Source organism: Arachis duranensis, chromosome 6, assembly GCF_000817695.3.
Source record: "Arachis duranensis cultivar V14167 chromosome 6, aradu.V14167.gnm2.J7QH, whole genome shotgun sequence".
Classification (NCBI taxonomy): Eukaryota; Viridiplantae; Streptophyta; class Magnoliopsida; order Fabales; family Fabaceae; genus Arachis; species Arachis duranensis.
In genome coordinates, this window is record NC_029777.3 from 95,077,472 (window position 1) to 95,101,530 (window position 24,059).

General features: G+C 36.4%; 2 protein-coding genes across 3 annotated transcripts in view; one reads left to right on the forward strand and one right to left on the reverse strand.

The window, feature by feature from the left end:
* Positions 1-5,513, forward strand: part of LOC107494774 (uncharacterized) — a gene marked incomplete in the record, with an annotated part of 8,109 nt that extends 2,596 nt beyond the window's left edge. The window contains 8 exon segments of the mRNA XM_016115807.3: positions 1-645; positions 752-851; positions 957-1,082; positions 1,206-1,955; positions 2,089-4,191; positions 4,281-4,353; positions 4,628-4,776; positions 4,853-5,513. Of these exon segments, the coding sequence (XP_015971293.1) occupies positions 1-645; positions 752-851; positions 957-1,082; positions 1,206-1,955; positions 2,089-4,191; positions 4,281-4,353; positions 4,628-4,776; positions 4,853-5,187 (4,281 nt within the window).
* A 562-nt stretch (positions 5,514-6,075) lies between these two features.
* Positions 6,076-10,895, reverse strand: LOC107494775 (pentatricopeptide repeat-containing protein At5g14080). 2 transcript variants are annotated; one of them, XM_021125112.2, is made up of 3 exons: positions 10,719-10,895; positions 6,684-8,375; positions 6,076-6,539 (listed from the first exon to the last, which is right to left on the reverse strand). In XM_021125112.2, the coding sequence occupies exons 2-3, from the start codon at positions 8,338-8,340 to the stop codon at positions 6,247-6,249; spliced, it is 1,950 nt and encodes a 649-aa protein (XP_020980771.1). In that variant the 5' UTR covers positions 8,341-8,375; positions 10,719-10,895; the 3' UTR covers positions 6,076-6,246. The 2 variants fall into 2 exon arrangements, with proteins under 2 accessions (XP_020980771.1, XP_052119326.1); XM_052263366.1 differs by having other exon boundaries at positions 6,684-10,895.
* Positions 10,896-24,059: the final 13,164 nt, after the last annotated feature.

Genomic DNA, 24,059 nt, shown 5'->3' on the forward strand with positions numbered 1-24,059 from the left:
ACGTCAACCTCAGAGAACCGATCCTTGCCTGCTGATCGCTGGCATGATGGCCGTGGTTCTGGTCATGACTCTCGGAGAGAGAACAAGTGGTCATCAAGATGGGGTCCTGAAGACAAAGAAAAGGATTCTCGAATTGAGAAAAGGAATGATGTTGAGAAGGAAGATGGTCATGCAGAGAAACAGTCTTCTGGTGTTAGCAATCGACAAGGGTCTGATCGTGACACAGATTCTCGTGATAAATGGAGACCACGTCATCGATTGGAAGCTCAAGCAGCTGGTGTGGCCACATACCGTGCTGCACCTGGATTTGGGATGGATAAAGGACGTACAGAGGGAACAAATGTGCGATTTTCACCTGGAAGAGGAAGGGCAAATATAAATGGAAATCTGCAAATTGGAAGGCCTCCCTTGGGATCTAGTGTGGGCTCTGCACTTGTGGATAAGAATAGAACTATACTGGGGAAGTCTAGCCTTGGTGTCGAGTCCTATTACTATCCCAGGGGTAAGATTCTTGACATATATCGCAAGCAAAAGATTGATCCAACTTTTGACAGTATGCCTCCTGAGTTGGAGCATACTTCACCCATAACTCAACTGGATTCTGTAGAGCCATTAGCATTTGTTGCTCCTGCTGCTGAAGAAGAGGTATAATGAACAGACGAGTTGAATGGCCAATGTTATTATGCTATCATTTTGTCTTCTTTCTACCTCAAGTATTCAGCATTGATATAGTTTTGTGTACTCCTTTCAGGCTGTCCTTAAGGATATATGGAATGGAAAAATTACTAGTAGTGAAGTTTCGGGATACTCATTTAGAGGAAAGGATGGAGGGTTGAATGATGATATTTCAGGTTGCAAGTTTTCTGTGTAATGTGTATTATAGTTTGATCAAATAATCTTCTAATCTTTAATTTCCCCTGATCTCCCTCACTATGGTCCCTCTTGACTTATTTCAGGTCCTGGTACAGCCTTAAGTGAAAGAAAACAAACTTTAATTGACGGTGGTGGAAAGGTTATCTCGGGAATTGAAATCTCAAATGATTCTGATCAAATTGCTGGTTCATCTAGAAATGCAGTTAATGGTGAGAAAATAGTATTTGATTTTATATTTATATGCTATTGATTTATTAAGTTGAAATTAAGATCTTCTGTTTTCTATACATATAATGGATTAATGATGGTTACAAGTCACTATTGTTTTTCAGATGTTGCAACTTTCCAACTAGGCAAGCAGAAACATATGTCATCAGCTGTTGTGCATGGGAGAGTGGAGAATTCTGACAACAATAACAGGGAGGGAAGTATCACCATAAACAAAGTTGTTGAATCAGAAACCTTCGATGGCGATAAGGGGCATACCAATCATGGTGTTGATTCATTTTCTACATCAGAACTCAATAATAACCTGCCTGATGCATTTGGATTTTCGCCTCTTGAGCAAAATCCAAGTATTAATCAACAGGACCTGAAATTTAATGAGAATGCATATTCTTATGAAATTGCTGCTGTTCCTGAGGAGTTAAGTTTGTGCTATCTGGACCCTCAAGGGGCAATTCAAGGACCATTTCTTGGGATTGATATAATTTTGTGGTTTGAACAAGGGTTTTTTGGGTTGGACCTACCAGTTCGCTTGTCAGATGCACCTGAAGGTTCACCTTTTCAAGAACTTGGTGATGTCATGCCTCACCTGAAAGGAAAATCAGGATTCAGTTCTGGTACGAACCTGGTGGCTCAATCAGAATCATCAGATGCCATTCAAAGGAACCTAAAAGTAGATGTGCCTAATTTTGACTTCAATGGGTCAGCTGTTAATGATGATCAACTTTGGTCTTTATCCCGTCCGGATGTTAGCGCGTGTGTTGGTGTTCAGTCTCAAATACGTAGTCAAAATTATCGCTCTGAGGTCCAATTTTCTGACGATCAGGCGTTCAGTAATATTGTTGCGCCAGAGGAGGGTAATATAATGCTTTTCCATCTGCCATTGTCACTTATTTGATATTTACTATTCTGCTTATGAAATTTGTGTCTTCATGTTGCATATGTATTTGATTCTAATTCTAATATCTATTTATATATGCTTCTTTGTAGATATGTCATTATCTAAATTTGCTGGAAGCAGCAATGACAACCCTTTGATGAGGCCTGTGGATGTTGCTTCTTCATATCCTCATCCTAACAAACCTGTCAACAATGATGTTTTGGGGAGTGATGCTCATAATGAGTCTGATAAGTTGCATCCATTTGGTTTATTGATGTCTGAACTCAGAGATGGTACTCATTTAAGGCGTGCACAATCTTCCAATAGTTCTTTGAGATTGGGCGATCAGGGTCACTTTGTAGATCCATTAATTGATCGGGATGCTCCTTTTGCTGATCAAAGCTCTATTGGGGGAATGATTAATCAGTCATCTCTCCGGGATACATGGCCTGATGAATATGGGATGAATAGGCCTTTTAACCCTAATATGCATGTAGGTTCATTGGAAGACCAGTTCATGTCCCATATGGGGCAACACTTTAATAATTTTGATGCACCTGAGCGGATGATACTGCAGAAGCTGCAGAAGGAACGCTTGCAGCAGCAGGCTACTGTATCTAATCATTTTCCTGCACATCTTACTGGGTCTGATTTAGAGAGATTTCCAGGTTTTCCTCACACTCAAAGCAAAAACCCCAATATCCAGCAAATGATGCAGAACTCGGGGTCAGATTTTGAACGTCTTCTGGAACTTCAGATCCAGCAACGCCAACTTGAGCTTCAACAGCAACAAGATATGCATCATCAACAATTGCTTCAACAGCATATGAAGCTACAACCCCAGCAACAGGCCCAAGTTCAGCAAATGCTGCTTGAACAGCTTTTGCATCAACAAATCTCTGATCCCAATTTTGGGCAGTCAAAGCATGATCTTTCTAGGGATAACATGATGGATCAGGTACAATTGAGGAGATTTCTGAATGACATGCAGCAGAATTCACATTCTTTAAGACACATTGATCCATCAGTGGAACAGATTATCCAAGCAAATATGGGCCTCAATACTGTCCAAGGGAGGCAAGCTGATTTATCAGACCTTTTGTTGCAAGCGAGGCATGGGAGTATCATGCCTTCTGAGCAACAGCTTCATTTTCAGCAAGATCAGCTGCAGGCACAGCACCAGATGTCAATGGCTCTTAGACAGCAGCTAGGATTGGAAGGGGAAAGACATTTTGGTAGGTCTTGGTCAATCAATGAAACAGGGCAGTTGGTAAGAAATCCACCAACCCATCAACTTGATACTAATCCAATGATGTTTGAGAGGTCTGCACCTATTTCTGTCCATGGAAGGGAGTTACAAGATCGTCGTCGTTATATGCACCCAACTGATCCACTGGGTTCTTTATCTTCTCACCACCTACAATCATCTGATGATATTTATGGTCATCACTCAGATGCATTCAAGAGTTCCCTCTCTGGCAACAATGGACATGTTGAGAACAGCTGGATTGACCCACGGATGCAGCTGCAACACCTTGAAGCTATGAGGCAGAGGAGGGAGTTAGGGGATACCATTGTATCAACAGATTTGAACATTTCTGCATCTGTGGGAGCTCATGAAGAGAGTTCAGCACATGGTTATATGGACATACTTAATCAAAAACTGGGCCTTCATTCTGCCCAACCTTCAACTGTTGATAAGTGGCATCCTCTTTCATCAATAAGTCATGAAAAATCTTGGCAAGTATCTGAGGCTGGCTCAATAATTCATCCTTTTGAGATTCCACCTGATCAGCAAGTCCATATTAATGATCCATTTTTAGAAATGGCTTCGAGTGCTAAATCCAATTCCCTACTGAATGATCATTTAGCCAACATGCACATTACTGAGCAATACAATAATATAGGGAATACTGAGAGAATGCCTCTTCGGTCTAGATCTGGATCATTACTGGAAGAGCAATCTCTGTTATCTGGTAATAAGGATACTTTAAATCCCAATTACAGAATTCCTCTCATGATGGGTAAATCTATGGAAAAAGATTTACTTGAGTTGGAGACAAATAAGGGGCAGAGGCATGAATTTGTAGGTGGCACAATGAGCAAGTCTATTCCTGGGATGTTAGACTTGTCCGATCAAGTGGAGAGTACGATGAATTCCATGGAACTGCCTGTTATGGCCCATAGTAGACATAGCTCACTAAGCAGTGCAGGTAATATATATTGCAAATGCATAAATGCTTTATTTTATTTGTTTTGTGCTTTTATATAATAGTTGAATATACTGTATGGTACTATGCAGGAGGTGACGGGGGCTCATTTGGTCGTGATATGGGTTTGAATAACTCACGTGCAGATGAGGTTTCTAGTGACAGGTAACAATATTCTTAGAATATTCATGCTTAGGCTCATGTTTTAATTAGTTGTACACTAGTAAATGTAAATGTTTTGATCTGTCTGCTGGCATTCTATAAGAAGCTTTCAATTATTATCTGAATCACAGCTTGTTGAAAAATGGTATCTTGGATATATCTGATGCTCATGTCTGTCATCCTCTATCTTAACTGAATGCATTGATATAAATGGTTTAATCGTCACTGAAAATGCTGGTTATGACTGATGTAAGTTTGATTTGTTGTTGATTTTCAGAATCGCTAGTTCAACGAAACAGTTTGATAATGCTTTCCATAAGCGACCCCATGTATCTCGTGTTTTATCCTCCCCTGATGTTCAGTCAGACCAACCAACTGGATCCCATACTAACCCGAACAATATAATGAATGCTGCATCTGGTGAAGGTATGTAATTTTCAACTGCCTACATTTCCTTTCTGTTTTTAATATCTTGGCTCAGTGAAAATAACATTTGTTGTAGGACGACGAGAACCATCTGGAAATTCGTCAATGAGTAGCATGATGGATGCTCAGGCTTCTGCAAAGAAAGAAGTTCGATTTAGAACTTCTTCCTTCAGTGAAGGTGCTGTGGCGGAAACATCTTTTATAGACATGCTTAAAAAGCCTGTTCTTCCTGAGGTGGATGCACATGCAGCCAGTGGAGGTGCCACCGAGCCATCTGATGGTGGGTTCCAGGCAGCGCGAAGCGGCAAGAAGAAAGGAAAGAAAGGGAAGCAGATTGATCCTTCTCTACTTGGTTTCAAGGTCTCCAGCAACCGGATCATGATGGGTGAGATTCAACGCCCTGATGATTGATACTTTATTGCTTGCAGATGTAGATTAGTTTGTAAATTTTTTCAATTCTATTTTCTTCGAAATAGTTTTTCCTTTCTTTTTTTATTTGGGAGGGGTTTTTAGGGTTTTATGGTGTACAGGCCGTTATATAGCATAGCTATAATATTCAATACATCTGTTTTTACGATAGGTGCAATAGATATTTGTATTTGAAATCCCGTTTGGCGATGACTAGTGTGTACAGTCTGATGAGTGTATATTCGAGGAAGCTATGCATTCTCGTATGACGGATGGTTCAGCGATTTTTGCGGGACAGTAGAATTAATGACAACTAATTACTTTCTTAATCCCCTTGTTTTTTCTTTTCGCGGCGGATCGTTTATTTACTTGCTATAGTTTTTCTTAGTTTCAGTACAATATAAGTCACAATTATGTTCAATTTTAAGCCATTGTCAGTGCCAAATGAATAATGTAATATTCGATTGTTCACAGGAATTTTTAGATTTGTTATCGTATAATGTTTGTAACTTGTAAATTAATGTTATCTGAAATAAAATTAAGGATGTTCGTATTCGCATTTGAAAGGATTGCACTGCATACTCGGTTGGGGCAGAAATCCTAAAACGTAAATTCTATCTATCCTATCCTTTTATCTCCTAATAAAGCCACACATTATTTAAACAGAAGAGTAATAAGACTAAGAGTACTAAGATCTAAAAATTTTACGATGAATTTGTAGGTCCTTGAAAGAAAGATAATTACCAAATAAATATTGGACAATTTATAATGGCTTATAGGTTTTCGAAGAAAAAAAGTACTCAGTCGGATATAATATTAGACATAATTTATTATTAAAAGATTAGAAGATAAAAAAAGCCTGCTATTTTGGTATATCTTTTTTTCTTTTTCTTTTTGTCTTGTTTTATTTTTTGTTTTTGTTTGTTTCTCATTTTTTTGCCAATATTGGCCTTATACGAAAAGTCTAGTAGTTATTTCTGTGCTGTCAACCTACCTCTAGCTAGTTAAAATTTCTTTCCAAACAATGTTGCTGTAATCCCAGAATTCAACCACCATAATCATCTATGGTACACATCCTTTAAGATGTCCTTTATTTGGGAAATTGAAGTCTTGTATTTTTTGCAGTAACTGTAATATTGGCTCCGGAAATGTAGCAGAAGAAATAAAAGCTAAAAGTCCAGCACATATATCTTGCAACATTAAAGGTGACTTTTGCTGAATCCACTTCAGGTGCTCAATGGCTATTGGAATTTCTTTTGCCTCAGCCGAACATTTCAGCAAAACTACATGGGCCTCTGTGTTTCCTATATCATTATTGAGGCTGCAAAGTAGTTTGGAAGCATCCATAAGATGACCTGCATGGAAAAGAAATACAATATGAGCATATGTTTATGATGGAGCAAAGCTTAAAAAGTACAAGCCAGGCTTTCAATTGTGAACTTCCATTGGGCAACATAGAACATTGTTAAGTAAGAAATATCTGTGCAATTGAATAGTACCTTTCTTGCATAGTGATGATACAAATGAGCTTAATATATCTCTTGCAAGGATAATGTCCTGTTTTACATGCTTGTTATAGAGCTCAAAAGCTGCTTCAAGTTTGTCCTCATAACAAAGCCCTTCAAGAAGAGAGGTGTAACTTGTGTGATCAGGTGTTAACCCTTTGTCCAACATGTGCTGAAAGAGCTTGTAACCCTCTTCAGTTTGTCCCACTTCAGAGAACTTCTTTATCAGAATATTGTAGGTCTTCAAGTTCCCAGAACATCCACATGAAAACATCTCATCCCAAAGCTTCCTCGCTGGGCGCAGCAGATCCTCCTTGCAACACGCTTCCATCACATAATTATAAGATGACACATTAGGAATGATCCGTTTCTTCTTCATCTTTTGGAGAACAGCATAGCCCTCTTTCACTCTTCCGGCTTCGCACAAGAACGACACCATCACATTGTAACCCTCCACATCTTTGAAGTAGTTATGAGAATCCAGAACTCGGAACACCTCTAACATCTCATCTACCTTCCCATGCCTAAACAGATTTCTACTCAAATTGCTAATAGTCAAAATGGTAGGAAACCTCCCTTTACGAATCATGAACTCAAAAAAGATAATTGTAGCTCCAGGATCAATACTCGAAACTGATCCAATTAAGGCATTGAGAAGATCATCATCAATGGGGAAATTAGCACCAACAATGATCTCCCCGAGTTCTTTCACCACATTAATCCGCCCCTCAGAAACCAATTCAAGTATCAAGTCCTTGTAATCACCAATCCTCGGTGCCACCCCTAACTTCCTCTTCATCTTCAAAACCTTCACTTCCTCAGCCACATCTCGCATTCTTCGCAGTGCCGAGGCAACAACCCAATAAGCAATGAAGTCAGGTTTCCATCCCTTGCCCCTCAGCTCACCTAACATCCCTAAGGCCTCGGACACCCTGCCGGCACAACACAACCCATGAACAATCAAAACTGCCACAACCGACCCATTAATCCCCAAACAGCAATCCTTAACCTTATCCAAAACAGCTAAAACTCTATCCAAACAACCCTCTTCACAAACCCTCCACACAAACACCCCAAAACCCATGGTACTCAAAGGGGCACCCCTAACAGTCATTTCATCAAACACCTTGTACGCACTGTCCAAGTACCCAGCAGAAGCAAGTGCAGCCAGTAACCTATTACATGTGGCGCCACCCAATTCGTTGGCAAGAGTAGAAAATTCCCTAAACATAGAGAATGCATTATGAATCTTGTTCGTTGCAAGAAGAGAGGAAATGGCGGAGCGGAGAATGGAGCTATGGAGGGGGAAGTTGAGGGCTTTGGCTTGGTTGAGAAGCGAAAGAACGGAGTTTTGGTGGTGTTGGGAGTGGGAGTTGGAGAGGGAGGAGAGGAGAGAGTGGAAGGTGGAGGGAGTGTGGGCGAAGTTGGGCTGGTTAGTGGCCCAATTGAAGAAGCCCAATGCGAGGGAGTGGTGGCGGAGAAGGAAGGGGTTGATGACAGCGGAGACAAGAGGAGGCGAGAGGTGGTGGCGGCAGCGGAGAGCATGGAGGGTGTGCTCCAGGGAGGGAGTCCATGAGTGGCGGGTGGGTGAGGAGGCTGAGATCAGAGCTCTGCTTATTCGAACTGCCAGGTCTCCCGCCTCCCGATTCATCACTAAATTCGGTCATCAAGAATCAAGATGGGGTCCTGAAGACAGAGAAAAAGGAATGATGTTGAGAAGGAAGATGCTCATGCAGAAAAGAATGATGTTAAGGGTTTGTTGGTGGCCAATAGGTTATTCAATGCATAGTTATCAGAATCGAACCGATCAGACTATTGGGTCACTAAGTTACCGGTTCAACCAGTGATGAGTCACTGGTTGAACCGGTTGACCTAGTCTCACTTAAATAATTAGTTGTCCAGAGATTAATCAAGAAAAAAAAAAAACCCCTAAAATTGAAGTTTATAATGCAAAGGCTGAAATTATGATTGTTTTTTAACATGAACATTCCTCTGGAAAAATTTTAAGTCACATTCATAGTAAAAAATTCTCATTGGTTTCTTTTATATACTTCATACGCTCATAAATGATCCAACATGGGAAGGTGAGTTCTTAGGAAATCATACATCCGAAACAATATCATCACAGCAGAACAAAAACAAAACCAGCACCCAAAATCTTAATGCTATCCAAGATCAATTCCACAAAATAGAACACAAAACTACGCAGACTTACAAAACACATCAACATCAAGATATGCTACATCTCCCAGAAAGTATGATATATGAGCTCGAAATCATATGGCATAAAACCCTAAACATAATCAACATCTCAACCATTATTGGTACAGCTTCTCAGTCTCCTATCCTCTCTATCATATTCCCACTTTTCATTGAGACTCCCACTTCCATTTAATTTCATTAAAAACCCCTATCATAGTTGGCACTCGACACCTTATTTTTAATGCAATCAATACCCTCCATTGTTCCTTCTTCTCCTCTTTGACTTGTGGTCAATAAATAGAACAAATTACCGAGGTTCTAAAAACCGGACCGGTCATCAAACAGCTCTAATTACTGGTTCATTGGTTCAATCGTAGTTCAACCAAAAAAACCGTTTTATAATAAACACCTGATTCTATAAAAATTCAATGAATAAAGCAACTGGTTCTAAACACTCTTCTGCATTTTTTTACTTCAAAAGGGGATCATAAACAACTAGTTCTATGAATAAACAAACTACAATGATATGCAATACCAAAAATTGGCCAATGATGAAATAATAAAGGGTTTCTCTCTTCAATTCTATGTTCAAGCTTGTAGTAGACCAGAATCAACAGAGTAATACAGTTGAAATAGTCTTCCTTAATTCTTATATACCTCAGAATTTCCTACAAAATGAAAATTGAACACAACATGCAGCCTTAAAACAAAAACAAAACAACACTCAGAAATCAATCACCTCTTCCAAACACAGCCTTAAAACAAAACAGAACAACATTCAGAGTATGAGCATTGATCACAAAATTGATTTCTGAAACAAAACAAAAACAGCAGAACAACGTTCAGAGTTTGAGCATTGATCACAAAAAATTGATTTCTGAAACGAAACAAAAGCAAAAACAGCAGAACAACATTCAGAATTTGAGCATTGATCACAAAAAATTGATTTCTGAAACAAAACAAACACAGCAAAACCAGCAGAACAGCATTCAGAGTTTGAGCACTGATCACAAAAAAATTGATTTCTGAAACAAAACAATGAAAATAGTTTTTTTTTTTTTTTCCTTCAGAAGAAGAAAACAATGAAAACATGAAGCATATAATAAATCAATGATCACCAATATCCAGCAACAATCTCAAAGACAACAATAAATACACAACAACAATTTAGCAAATAAACAAGAACAAGACCTAAATAGAAAATCCAACAAATTAAATTGCAGCAACCTAACAATTTAGCAAATTAAAACAACAGCAGCCAAATAATTTAGCAAATTATCAACTTAACAAGTTCAAGAACAGAAAATCACAACAAAAACAGAAAAAATAATTAAAAATAACATAAGAACAACAGAACAACACCACAAGAACAATTAGCAAATTAACAAGTTCACAATAACAGTTAAAATTTACCAGAAGAACACTAATTCAAGTGGAATCATCATGCTAATATGTTTTCTGCTATTTGTGCAGCTAAAATTTCCTAATTACTAAGATCCAATTATTCTAATTTCACATGCAATCAGCTTACTAAGTTTCTAAAAGCTAGAAATTATAAAACTAACAAGAGAAATATGGTTAAAGCATTTCATCAAACATGTCGAGTGCGGTAAAAGTAAAACGAAATAAGAGAATTCAAAGCTTAATATCAATGTGATAGAAAAGAGAACATAACTATTGTATACTTTAATTCAGTCGATGAAAAAAATCCAAACCACTACCAAATCAAATAGCTACTTATTGTAATAGAAATCAGAAGTTGCAGAGTTTGAAGCAAGAGTATTGGTGTTGTGGTGTATTGTCTGGTGGCGGGTTTAGGGAACTCACGGCGGCGACAAAAGAGAGCAGTTCGACGGCTAGGTGGAGCGCGCGGGTTGGTTGCAGAGTTTGAAGCAGAGCAACGTGGCTTCCAGACGAACGCGAATTCGAACTCGAACAGTGAACGGCGAGTGACGCGAACGGTGAACGCCGAGCGAACGTGAACGACGAAGAACGCGAACGAAGACGACGGAATCGGTGACAGCGAACAGGGGTTGAAGACTTGGAGCACGAGGGAAGCTAGATAGACGGACGGTGGCAGTATGCCACTCCTTGCGGCGGTGGTGTAGGCTTACAGGGATAGGGTTTTTTGGCTGTGTTTATGTGATTTCTTTCTGAATGAAAGAAAGAAAGGGAGAAAGAAACGAAGGAGCTTCCGTTTTTTTTAAACCGGCCAGGTCCCGTTTGGTTCGACCGGCCGGTTCTCTTCCGGTTCAACAGTTGTTCATCAGTTTTCTGATCAACGGTTTCATGTCTGATCAGACTGTTAATATTGCCGGTTTGTAGTTGGACCATTTCGACCGGCAAGTCTGGTCCGATTTTCAGAACATGCAAATTACCAATGTTCTGAAAATCGGTTCGAACTGACCGGTCTAACCGGTCTAACCGTGAACCGGTCGCTGAAGCGGTTCGGATAATAAGAAAAACCGTAGAATTTAAAAACCGGACTTGAACCGACGAACCGGCTGGTTACCGGTCGGTCGAACCGAACTGGGACCCGGCCGATTTTTTTAATCTTGCAGCAAAACACCGCCGTTTTGTGTTGAGGGAACCCTAATTCCCTTTCCCCTTCGCAGCCTCCACTTCCTCCAGCTTTTCAGTTCTCAACTCCAGCCTCCCACAGAACAGAACGACACCTAGTCACCCACGACTCCACAAGGCCCTCAACGCACTCACCGCCGTCGCACTCACCTCAACACACTCACCTTCGTCGCGCCTTCAGCACCGTCACGCCGTCACCAGCGTCGCGCCGTCAGCTCCGTGGCGCCGTTGGGTCCGTCGCGCCTTCCGATACCTCGCGCAGTCAGCACCTTCCCGCTGTCAGCTCCGTCGCGCACTCAGCTCCGTCGCGCCCTCAGCCACTTCGCATGTCACCTCTGTCGAGCTCTGCCTCTGAGAAAGCAATAGAGAAGCGTTGAAGCGTTGAAGCGTTGTCCTTCGAGCTCTGAGAGAAAGCAACAGATTTCCTCATTTCCAGGTAATTTTTAATTTAGTTATGAACATGATTTTGTGATGAAATCCGATTCTGATGAACTGAACTCTGAGTCTCTACTCTCTGAAACTGTTATGAACTGATTTTGTGATTTCATTGATTCTGATGAACTGAACTCTGAGTCTCTACTCTCTGAAACTGTTATGAACTGATTTTGTGATTTCATTGATTCTGATGAACTGAACTCTGATGAACTGAACTCTGAGTCTCTACTCTCTAAAACTATTATGAACTGATATAGTGATATGTGAACTCTGTGAACTCTGATGAAACTGTGATGAAATATGAATTGATTTGTGATGAAATATGAACTGATTTTGTGACATGATTGTGTGGATTCTGATTTTGTGAACAAAGAATTTTTTGAACCTGAGATGTTGTACTTGTTTGTGTACTCTGATTTTGGAATTTGGATGTTGTTTGTTCATTTATTGTGAACTTGAGAGTTGAGATTATTGGGTTGGATTGCTGGTAATATTTAGGTATGGAAGAAAGTATCAACGAAGACCTACCTAGGAATAATAATGCTGAAAATAATTCTGCTTCGAATGAACGTTCTCTTCCTCCCGCGAGTAACGAAAATCAATCACAAACTTGTAGTGTTCGGGGGAAAACTGATCCTGCTTGGAGATACGTTTCTTTACAGAATATAAATGGAAAACCGCATTACCAATGCTTATTTTGTCTGAGTACTTTTGGGGGCGGGGGAATTAATAGAATGAAAAAGTATTTGGCGAAGATAGGTGGAGACATTAAGAAGTATTCTAAGGTACCGTATGATGTAAAAAAACAAATGGAATGTTTATTGAAAGAGATTCAGAAAAGTAAAACTAGTAAAAGGAAAGTAAGTTTCAATGAAGAGGGTACCAATGAGTGTGAGGATGCAATTGATGAAGCAATAGCGCAAGAGGAACAATAAACTCCGAGTCAGTTACCAACTAAGGAGGTTGTTGGAGGCGATCCAAAAAAGAAAGCAAAAACCATTATTCCTCCTATGTTTGCACCAAGAACAACTCCGGGCAGTCAACGAAGTCTGAAAAGCGTGTTTCATAACAAAGAGGCGCTTCATGAAGTTGATAAGCGAGTGGCTAGATGGCTTTTGGATTGTAGGATTCCTTTCAATGCGGTTATGTCACCTTTTTTTCAAGATATGTTGGATGGTGCAGCTGGCTATGGGCCTGGTTATATAGGTTCTTCTTATGATTCTTTAAGGGTTGACTTATTAGCCGATCTCAAAAGGGAGTGTCAAATGGTTGTTGATAGCTATAGGTCTGCTTGGAAAGAAACTGGATGTACTCTAGCTATAGGTCTGCTTGGAAAGAAACTGGATGTACTCTCATGGCTGATGGTTGGACAGATCAAAGGCAAAGAACGTTGATTAATTTTTTGGTTTATTGTTCGAAAGGGTTGTGCTTTGTGAAATCTGTTGATGCCTCAAGTATGGTTAAAAATGCTTCTAGCTTGTGTGACTTGTTTTCAGAGGTGATTGAATGGATTGAACCTGATAATTTTGTTCATGTAGTAACCGATAATGCTGCGAATTATGTTGCTGCTGGTAGGCTTATTAGTAAGAAATTTGAAAATATTCACTGGTCACCTTGTGCTGCTCATTTCTTGAATCTTATTCTAAAAGATATAAGCAGCATGCCACATACTTCTAGTCTTGCAACACGTGCTTCGAAGATTACTGTGTTTGTATATAATCATACGGTGTTCTTGTCCTGGCTAAGACAAAAAGATAATTGGAAGGAGGTTGTTCGTCTAGGTCCAACTCGTTTTGCCACTGTCTTCCTCAGATTGATGAGTATCTTTGAGCGCAAATCGGAATTACAACAATTGGTTGTTGATACACACTTTACCGAACACAAATTAGGAAGGAGTGCTAATGGTAGAGCTGTGAGTGCAATTATCCTAGACAATAAATTTTGGGATGATTGTTTTACTGTATGCCAAATTGTGAGTCCGTTGATTAAATTGCTGAGGTTTGTAGATGCCGATGATAAACCATCATTGGGAATTGTTTATGAAGGTATGCTGAGGTCAGAAAATGGAATCAAAGAAATGTTCAAGCATAGGAAGAGTGCATATCAACCTTACACAGAGATTATCAACTCAAGATGGGACAAACATTTGAAAAAAAAAAATCTTCACACAGCAGCCTATTTCTTGAATCCTAAGTGCTTTTTTCTGAAAATTATAGAGAATCACCTGATATCATGCGAGCTTTACTTGATCTTGTTACATTGCATTGCAAGGTTAATAATTTAGATTCAGTTGAGGCAATGAAAGAAATACACTTATATAGAGATCGAAAGGAAAGCTTTAATAGGCCTGAAGCTGTTCCAGCTGCAAAAAAACTTCAACCTGGTAATAATATCTGTTTGATAATAAGCTTTAGTTATTTACTTATTTTATGTTTTGGTTTCCTTAATTTGATAACTAATACTTGAGATATGGGATTGTAATTTGTAGATGAATGGTTGAGGTTGTTTGGTAGTTCTGCTCCATGTTTACAAAAAATTACAGTTCGCATTCTTAGCCAAGTATCTGCTTTTTCAGGGTGTGAAAGGAATTGGAGTCTTTTTGATCAAATTCATACAACAAGAAGGAATAGATTGGAGCATGATAGGCTAAGTGATATTGTGTATGTTACATATAATTTGCGTCTTAAATCCAGGTAATCTATATTTCATCCTTTCATTTCATATCATTAGATTTTGTATAGCTAATATACTAGGCTTATCATCTATTGTATTTAATTTGTTAGGAATGAAAGAAAAAAAAGAAAGCAAAAGTCGCAATATGATCCAATCGATATTGAAACTATTGATAAGGTTGATTTTTGGGTGACGGAAGAGGTTGTTGAAAAAGAGCCTGATCTTCCAAGTAATATTGAAGACTTGCTTCGTGAGTATTATAGTTTATTGATCAGACAATAAATTACAATAGCTTTTATCTTTAATTTATTGATAATGTGTTATATTTTCTTAGATGAGATTGATGCTGATTTAGATCAAGGTGGTGGTGATGGTAGTACTAGTACATTTTATGCTGCACCACTTGCTTTTTTTGGTCCAAGTAGTGGAAATGAAGGTGATGAAATCAATGAGGCAAACCTGCAGCAAATTATGGAGGATTTTGATAATTGATGACAAACTTGGATCATTTTGATGATGCTATGTTAAGGTTGATTGGTTGTTTGTTGACTTTTGAACTTTGAATTTGTATTTGAATGAGATTATAACATTTAGTTTATGTAGTACTTTTAATTTGAATGATATTTTAAAGTTTAGATTAGACTATAATCAGGGACGGATCCAGGAATGTTATCATGGGGGGGCCAATAATATATATAATATAAAAAAATACATGCAAATAAATTATAATGTAAGATGCATTACAAAAATATACTGATAGAGAATATATATTTAAAATGCAAAAAAAGGTGTACTTTTTACTAACAAAGTGGTACACGTCGATTCATCATATCATAAAATTCATCGATAATAAAATCTGTGTCAAATCTTTCAGCAATCTTCTTCTCAATGTAAATCAAAAGACAATTAGCAAGCAATTTTATTCATAAACTCTTTAGGGTTAACCGTTCAAAATGCGTCCCAATTATTCAAATACCGATAAAAATGCATTCGAATTTTATTATAGATATCTTTAAATAATTTAAAAACGTGATAAAATATCCAACACTAAATATATATTAGTGTTAATTTAGATATCAAAATATTTTTTGTAGGTACTCACTTAGCCTGTGTTTAAAAAAAATCGTCGTATAACTAATTTAGAGATAACAACTTCGGATAGGCTTTACAGAGCCTTTCACCTCTAAATATTTTATAATTATTTTTTTTCAAAAGTATGTGCCACCGTCGCAAGCTTGTAGAGTAAAAACTAATCTCCTACTTTTTAACAAGAGTGAAATACCAATTCGACCCCTATGCATTTCTCAAAATGACAATGTAACCCTTCACAATAAAAACGATCTACTTCGGTCCATGTCCTCTATTCTCGTGACACAACGCGGTCCCTGTGGATATTTCTCCGTTGACGTGTTAGGTTCAGAAATAGACAAAGACCTAATTGTCTCTAAATTCAAATTGGTTAGCGGTTTATCTGTTCTTATTCGCTACAAGAAAAACACCATTCATGTACACTTGAAAAATGTAGCCAAAAATGAAAAAAATGATGTCTTAGGCGAAAGCTACGCTTTTTAGCCTTCAGAGACTTTTTGTGGGGGATGCCTACACTAGTGTTGCCTATTCTCAAAGGCTACGCTTTTCTATATCAAATGCTACACTTTTGGCCTTTGAAAATATGATGCGTTTTTTAAGTGATACTGTTCAAGACCAAAGGTTACGCTTTTCAGCACTAATAGTTACCAGAATTCAAAAGAATAGACTACACTTTACAAGACTACTACATCACTTTATGAACATAACAAATAGTATACCTATAACTACACTATATAAATATAGTCTTTTGTCCCTCATTTTTTTAATTTCTGTTTATATATATATAAACAGAAATTTATAATAATCTTTTTATCTAAAACCTAATATTTGGGAATATAATTATATATAAAATCATGTATTTTTAATTAAATTAATCAATTATTATAAAATAAAAATAAATACATAATAATAACATACAATAATCTTTAAATAATAAAAATTATTTTTAAACAAAATATATTTATATTATGAACTAAAAATATTGGGATGATAATAATTTTGAGTATTCATATATGCATGAGACCACTTAGAACTTACTACTAATAAATTAGGAAAAACTAAAATATTATATCATATAAATGTATCTTCTAATTGAAGATATTTTAAAATTTAAATAATTTATTAATTAGTTTGTACTTATTATACCATATATTCAATAAAATATTCAAAAACAAATATTAATATAATAATAAAAAAATAATTTGAAAAAGATATTGTTTAAAGAATAAGGACAAATAAATTCTAACCAATTTGAATTTAAAGACAATTAGGCCTCTGTCCATTTATGAACCTGACACGTCAGTTTTTCGTTCAGAGTTGACGGAGAAACATCCACAGAAACCGTGTTGTGTCACGGAAGTAGATAACAGGGATCGAAATGGATCGTTTTTATTGTAAGGGGTCACGTTGTCATTCTGAAAAATGGACAGGGATCGGGTTGGTATTTTACTCTTTTAACAAAAGCAACTGTGGCGGGTAAAAATGGCTTTATAAAATAAAAATGGCTTTTGATGGTATATTATTGGATTAACCATAAAAACGCCTCCAAATTATTCAAACGCTGACAAAAATACACTCGAATTTTACTATCGACAAAAATGCCTTTAAATAATTTAAAAACGCGACAAAAAGTCCAAGAGAAAATATATATTTTCAAAAAATGCCTTAAAGATTGAATTTTGATATAAATTTTTGTAATCATAATTAAAAAAATGAAATATTTTTATTCTTAAAAGTTGGTGATTTTTTCTAAGTATATTTTTTTATGATTTTTTAAAAGTATTGTTAGTTGTTAACAAAAAAATTACAAAAAATATATACTTAATGAAAAATCACCAAATTTTAAGAATAATAATATCTCATTTTTTTAATCATGCTTAAAAAAAATTGTATCAAAATTCAATCTCTAATATATTTTTTGAGAAATACATATTTAATATTAGATAATCTTGCAAAAAAAAAAAACTAACATTAAATATATATTTTTCAAAAAATAAATTAGAGATTGAATTTTGATGAGATTTTTTGCAAGCATGATTAGAAAAATGAGATATTATTATTCTTAAAATTTGGTAATTTTTTGTTAAGTATATATTGTTTTGTGATTTTTTAAAAGTATTGTTGGTTGTTAACAAAAAAATTATAAAAAAATATACTTAATGAAAAATTACCAAATTTTTACTATAATAATATCTTATTTTTATAATCATTCTTGCAAAAAATTGCATCAAAACTAAATCTCTAAGGTATTTTTTAAAAAAATATATTTATTGTTGGGTATTTTTGTTGTATTTTTTAAATTATTTGAAGACATTTTTGTCGATAGTAAAATTTGTGTATATTTTTGTCCGCATTTAAATAATTTGAGAATATTTTTGTAGTTAACCCAACTCTTTATTCCACAAACATAGAATACCTTTAGCACTGCTTAGTGATCCCACCCGTTCCCATTTTAGGTCATTTTCACCCCTATAGCATACACACCAAACTCCTATCCAACGCATGCTGATCAAATACTCATCAACCATAACAAACGAACACCTAATAACACCACACTACATCTATAACAAACAAGACCAAATCAAACTAAATAACAACACACAAACAACACATAATAACCGAATAAAAAAATAATATACTCAGATAAAATACACAAATTAAATCAATTAGTTTTACATATAAATATAATTTATCTAAACCTATTATAGATTAAATAAAAAATCAACATTCTTAAAAGACCACAAAATATCAACTACATAAAACAAATCAACTCCAAGCAGCATTAATCACCCATTAACTAGCCGCAACCATGAAAAAAGCAACCACAAACATATAAAAAAAAAGTAAAAATCAACCATTAACCATTTAAACCTACATTAAAAGATATGAACAACAAAAATCACTCAAATTATTAAAAATTAATATAGAATAATTTTAAAAAATTAAAAAAACTCACCAGGGACGGTTGACGCCTTGACCGCAGGAAGAGAAGCGAGCCAGCACAAAGCACAGACCAGTGAGGTGATGCAGTGAAGGCGCAGGAGATGGCGGACGCAATGAAGGTGCATGGACAACGCGATGCAGACGGATGCGACAGACGCAGAGCAGGGAAGGGAAGGAGCTGGCGGACGCAGAGTTGTCAACGACGAGATGGTGACCGTGCAATGAGAGGGAGAAGGTTGAGGCACCGCGTTGAGCTTCTGCCGTTTGGCCCGTTTCAGACTCTGAGAGTGAGAGAGTGAGTAGGTTGGGAGGGGAGGGAGATCCTTCGTTGGAATAGGTTTCTTTTCTTTCCTTCTAAAAATTGAACCGGTCCAGGTTTCACAAACTTTCGGTTCACCAGTTTTTACCAAAGCCTTTTGGATCAAATCAGTTTTTATCGATTCTTTTCTTTATCCAATCTTATGTTCTGCTTGGATTGATTCTGTGATCGGTTCACCAATTTTTTGGTCTGGTCAGTTGGATCGGTTTGATTTTTATAACTACCTTAAATGCATAAAATAAGATTTAAACTATTGATACTTGTTTAAGTAGGCGAGTGAATTAACCACTTGATCAATCCACCTTGGTTGACTGACTCCCTTAGATATTTAATTACTATTTAATATTTTATTTTTTAAATTTATGGGCCTTATAAGTTTGGTCCATTAGAATTTTAAGGTCTTTCCTTTAGTATATGGGCAAAAAATAAAAAAAAATCTAAAAAAATCATCTCAAATGAGTAACAACACAAAATACAAAAAAATAGATGATAAGTAATTGTTAGATGTCGACCATGGCTGAGAAGTTGGACTTTACATCTAGATTTTTAGAATCTGTTAAGTATGAGTTGGAAGAATAACAACAATTCTCTAGCTATTTGTTTAAACATTTTCAAGAAAGACCTTAGTGAGTGGAATAAGAATTGCTTTAACAATATCTTCAAGAGTAAAAGAAGAAACTTAAATAGGATAAAGGGGATTCAAAGAAGATGTGAATACGAAAAAAATTCTACCTAGATGAGTTGGAGTTTAGCTTAAATAAAGAGTTGAATGACATATTAGGCAAAGAAAAAATCTTTTGTACCAAGTTCTATCACACCAAAGTCATAGTTAGGAAAGGAAAAAACAGAATTTTCAAACCTAAAAGCAACTAATGGAGGTTGGATAACAGAAGAGAAGGAGATTAGAAACCACATAGTCAATTATTTCAAGAATTTGTACCAAGAAGACGTAACAATTGTTCTTTTTGGATTAATCCACTACTCACATCCTAATTTTAGTTCCTGTAATTGCAGGAGACTAATAGTCGCACCGATTGAGAATAAAATTAAGAATGCTCTCTTTAACATAGGATCACTCAAAGTACCTAAAAGATGGGATTCTGGCATTGACATTCAAAAACTACTGAGACATCATGAAGAAAAAAGTGTGTAACTTCATCCAAAAATGTTAGAATGAACTTGAACATATCAAACAAGCCAATTCAACCCTATCGCTCTTATCCCGAAGCTCAAGAATCCTGAATTCATCAACCAATTCAGACCCATTAGGTTATGCAATGTTAACTACAAGGTGTTGACCAATATTTTAGTTGATAGAATTAAACCTCATATGAATGAGAGGATCGTAGTTCTCCAATCTAGCTTTATATCAGGAGAAAAATTCATGACAACATCATCATAGCTAAGGAGCTTATGCACACCATGAAAAAGATGAAAGAAAAAAAATAGATTCATGGCGATTAAAATAGACTTTAAAAGGCATATGATAGACTAAATTAGAAGTTCATCAAAGTAAGCATGGAAGACTTCAAGCTTTCAGAGAATATAGTCAATGTTACCATACAATGTGTCAGCACTGTGTCCTACAATATCCTTTGAAATGAAAATAGAACGGAAGAATCCATACCAGAAATGGAAATTAGACTAGGAAATCCTATATCTCCCTATATTTTGGTGATATATATGGATAAAGTATCCCATTTCGTTGAAGAAAGAGTGCTGCAGAGGGTGTGGAACCCGATTAGAGTTGGGAGATTAGGACCTAAAGTTTTTCACCTCATGTTTGCAAACGATTTACTCATTTTTGCAGACGATTTTTCTCATGTCATTAATGAGAAAAAAACTTCTTTTACTTTCTCAAAGAATATAGAAGTTAGGATAAAAAAGAAAGTGGTCAATATTGCTAATCATAAAGAATAGAAAGAGTTAGAAAGGTACCTTGGACCCCAAATCATACACAGTAAGAAAGGAAAAGAAAAATTCAAAGATGTGATAGATAGAGTGCACAGTAAACTAAAAAGTTGGAAGAGTAAATGTTGGTTCTTGGCCGAAAGAATGACCCTTACCCAATCCTCTGTTAGCCCAACTCTAAGCTATTAAATGCAATATGAGAAAGTCTCAAAAGTCATATACTACAAAATAGAGATGCTATAGATGAATTTTATTTGGGGCAATGAGCTCAATCAAAGAAAAATACACCTAATTAACTGGAAAATTATGTGCTTGCTGAAACATGAAGGTGGCACAGGATTTAGAAAATTAAATTCCATGAATGATGCTTTTCTTTTTAAAGTTCTTTGCAAATGGGTAAAGACTCGAATAAACTTTTGATTAGAGTTCTACAATATAACTATTGCGATGGGAATCAAATTAATGATAACATTAGAAGTAGAAATATAAATTCAAGTTTTTGGAAGTAACTTGTGAAGTTGTGGTCCATTTTTCAAGAATACTCAATTTAGTATATAGACAATGGTCTCAATACATATTTTTAGAATGATTATTGGGTTGAAGGAGAAAAAGATCTAAGATAGTATGCTATAACTCCTTTTTTCTTTTTTTCTTTTTTTTTTTATAGTTCTAGTAAGATCCCACAATGAGATAAAGTTTGAACCAATACAGGAGTATATAAGACAAACAAACAAAAACAACCACCCACAAAAAGAACGAATAACATAACTAATCAATAAACAATCAAGCATCAATATAACTCTAAATCATTAGGCAAGGCTCTTAATTTAGGTCTCTCATGTACTATCCATATCTCACTTTGCTACATGTATGGCTTGGCCCTTCACTCATGTTCTACACCAATGCTCAATCTCTCATTCTATTGCATTTAGATTCGTATTCTTACCATTGAAGATCTTTTTATTTCTCACCTTTTAAATACACCAGATAGTTGTTAAGAACACCATAGTCCAAACCTTCTTTTCTCCTCTAGCACTAGAAGCCTCTAACCATGAGTTGAAACAAGATCTGACACCTCCTGACCATAACCACACAATTTCCCTTCTTTTAATGCACCTTGACCACAGCTTCCATGCCAAGTTACATGAGAAGAATAAGTGATAAATACTTTCTGTCTCACCTCCACATATTAGGCACGCAGCTATTTCCAAAGGAAGAATACTACATCGAGACAACCTTTCTCTTGTATTGAACTTTTTCTGCAACACAAACCACTTTAAAAGTTCAACCCTTGGTGGAAGACATTTTTTTCACAAGTTTCTTAGAGAAAGAAACCCTCCCTTATCTTCGACTTGTCTGTCTTGTGAATAATATACATACATGAAGGATTTAACAGAGAAGACACCTGATTTATCATGTAATCATTTTACCTCGTCCTCTCTACCACTCGAAAACTCCACCTTCGCTAAGACTTGAAGCAATTTTTTAAGCATTTCTTCTTCCCATATTTACAGTGATCCTCGCCACTGTAGATTCTAATTCCACCCCCAGCCGGTCCTATACCTTAAATTCTCATAAAATACAATCTCGATCTACTATCACCATGAACAATCTAGGAAAAGAATCGTTCAGCAGCCCTCTTTTAGCAATTTGTGCACCCAAAACTTTGCTCTCAGTCTATCACCAACAACAATCTGGACACCATAATTATAAATATTAGCTAAACTTACATCCTTGTTTCTAATGTTCATAATATCAGGGAGGAGGAGCAGCCATTGCGTCATCCGATGGTGGACAACCACCATCATAGGAGGAGCAGAACGCAGAAGTCAGCCACCATCGTTGGAGGAGCAGAACGCAGAAGTAGAATCAGAGGAGGAGGAGGAGGAAGAGCACCCGTAGGTTTCACATATTCAGCAGGTTTCACCATTTTAGCATCTCAGGGAGGAGGAGATAAGATTCTAAGGCTTTTAGGGCCAATCCTATTTTAATTTTTTGAGGGGGGAGGGGGGACTTAATTAGGGACATGTCTTAAAAAATATGATTTTGTAATTTTTGGAGATATAGGCTAGAATTATTTTGGAGGGTTTAGGGCCAGTTCTAGGGTCTTGGACTCAATTGACACCTCTACCCACCATGCCAAAGTCTTCTTGTAGAGTGCTCTTCATAAAAGAACTTTTACAAACATAAGGCAGGCAAAATTTTTTGGAGATAATGGAAATGCAATTACTGCTAGAAAGAACTAAAAAATCAATTACACTTGATAAATGATTGTCAAAAAGCCTCAACAATCTGGGTTCATTCACTAAATTTCTACAACAATTCTATGAATCAAATTGGTATGAGTAGATGGAATTAAACCTAAAATAGTAGTTTGGGAGGAGCAACAAATTTGACTAAAAGGATCTATTCATTGTAGCGTGTTTGAAGCTCTGGTACTGAAGAAACAAAGAATCCCATGAAGAGAGATACAAGAGACCACATTAGCCTCATGGAAATCATCAATCAAGTGACACAGATTAAATAAATAACGGATAATTTTCACCTGATTGAGAAGAGAAGAGTGATTAGGGAGATCGACATATGCTGGACATTGCCACCGCCAGGATGGGTGAAGCTAAACATGGATGGCTCGTTGTAAGAAAGTGTAGACATTGCTGGATGTGGTTGACGTATTAGAAATGAAGAGGAAAGATGGGTGGCTGAGTTCACCTCTATAATATTGGCAATTGCTCGATATTTAAAGCTGAGCTCTAGGGCAATTTTGAAGGATTAAAAATGGCTTGGGCAATGGGTATAAAAAGAGTAGTGGTTGAATGCGACTTTGCAGCTGTTGTGAAATTTTTAACTGGGAAAAGAAACCAAGCCAAGCATCCTAATTCTTTTGTTAGAAGAATTTTTAAGCTAAGAAAGAATGACTGGAGAATTTATTTTGTACAAATTTACAGAGAAGATAATAAATGTGCTGATTACCTGGCTAGAAAAAGCTTAGATTTAGAAGAAGAATTTTTGTTCTATGACACTCCACCCCCAGAGTTAGTTAGCATCTGAATGAGGATGAGAGAGGAGTCACCTTATCCCGTATGATTTGTAACTAGTTTTTTTTCTTTTGTTGTCATTTTTTTGGACATTAACTCCATTTTGATACTAAAAAAAATTGTTAACGGTGGTGAGACTCTAAAAGTAGTGAAAAATTTATTAGCCTTGTAAATTACATT

Bases quoted from the DNA above. Each gene is read 5' to 3' on its own strand.
- LOC107494775 (XM_021125112.2), bottom strand. From the start codon at position 8,340: ATGAATCGGGAGGCGGGAGACCTGGCAGTTCGAATAAGCAGAGCTCTG. The intron at 6,540-6,683 runs GTACTATTCAAT...TTTTCCATGCAG, and splicing joins ATCATCACTATGCAAGAAAG to GTCATCTTATGGATGCTTCC.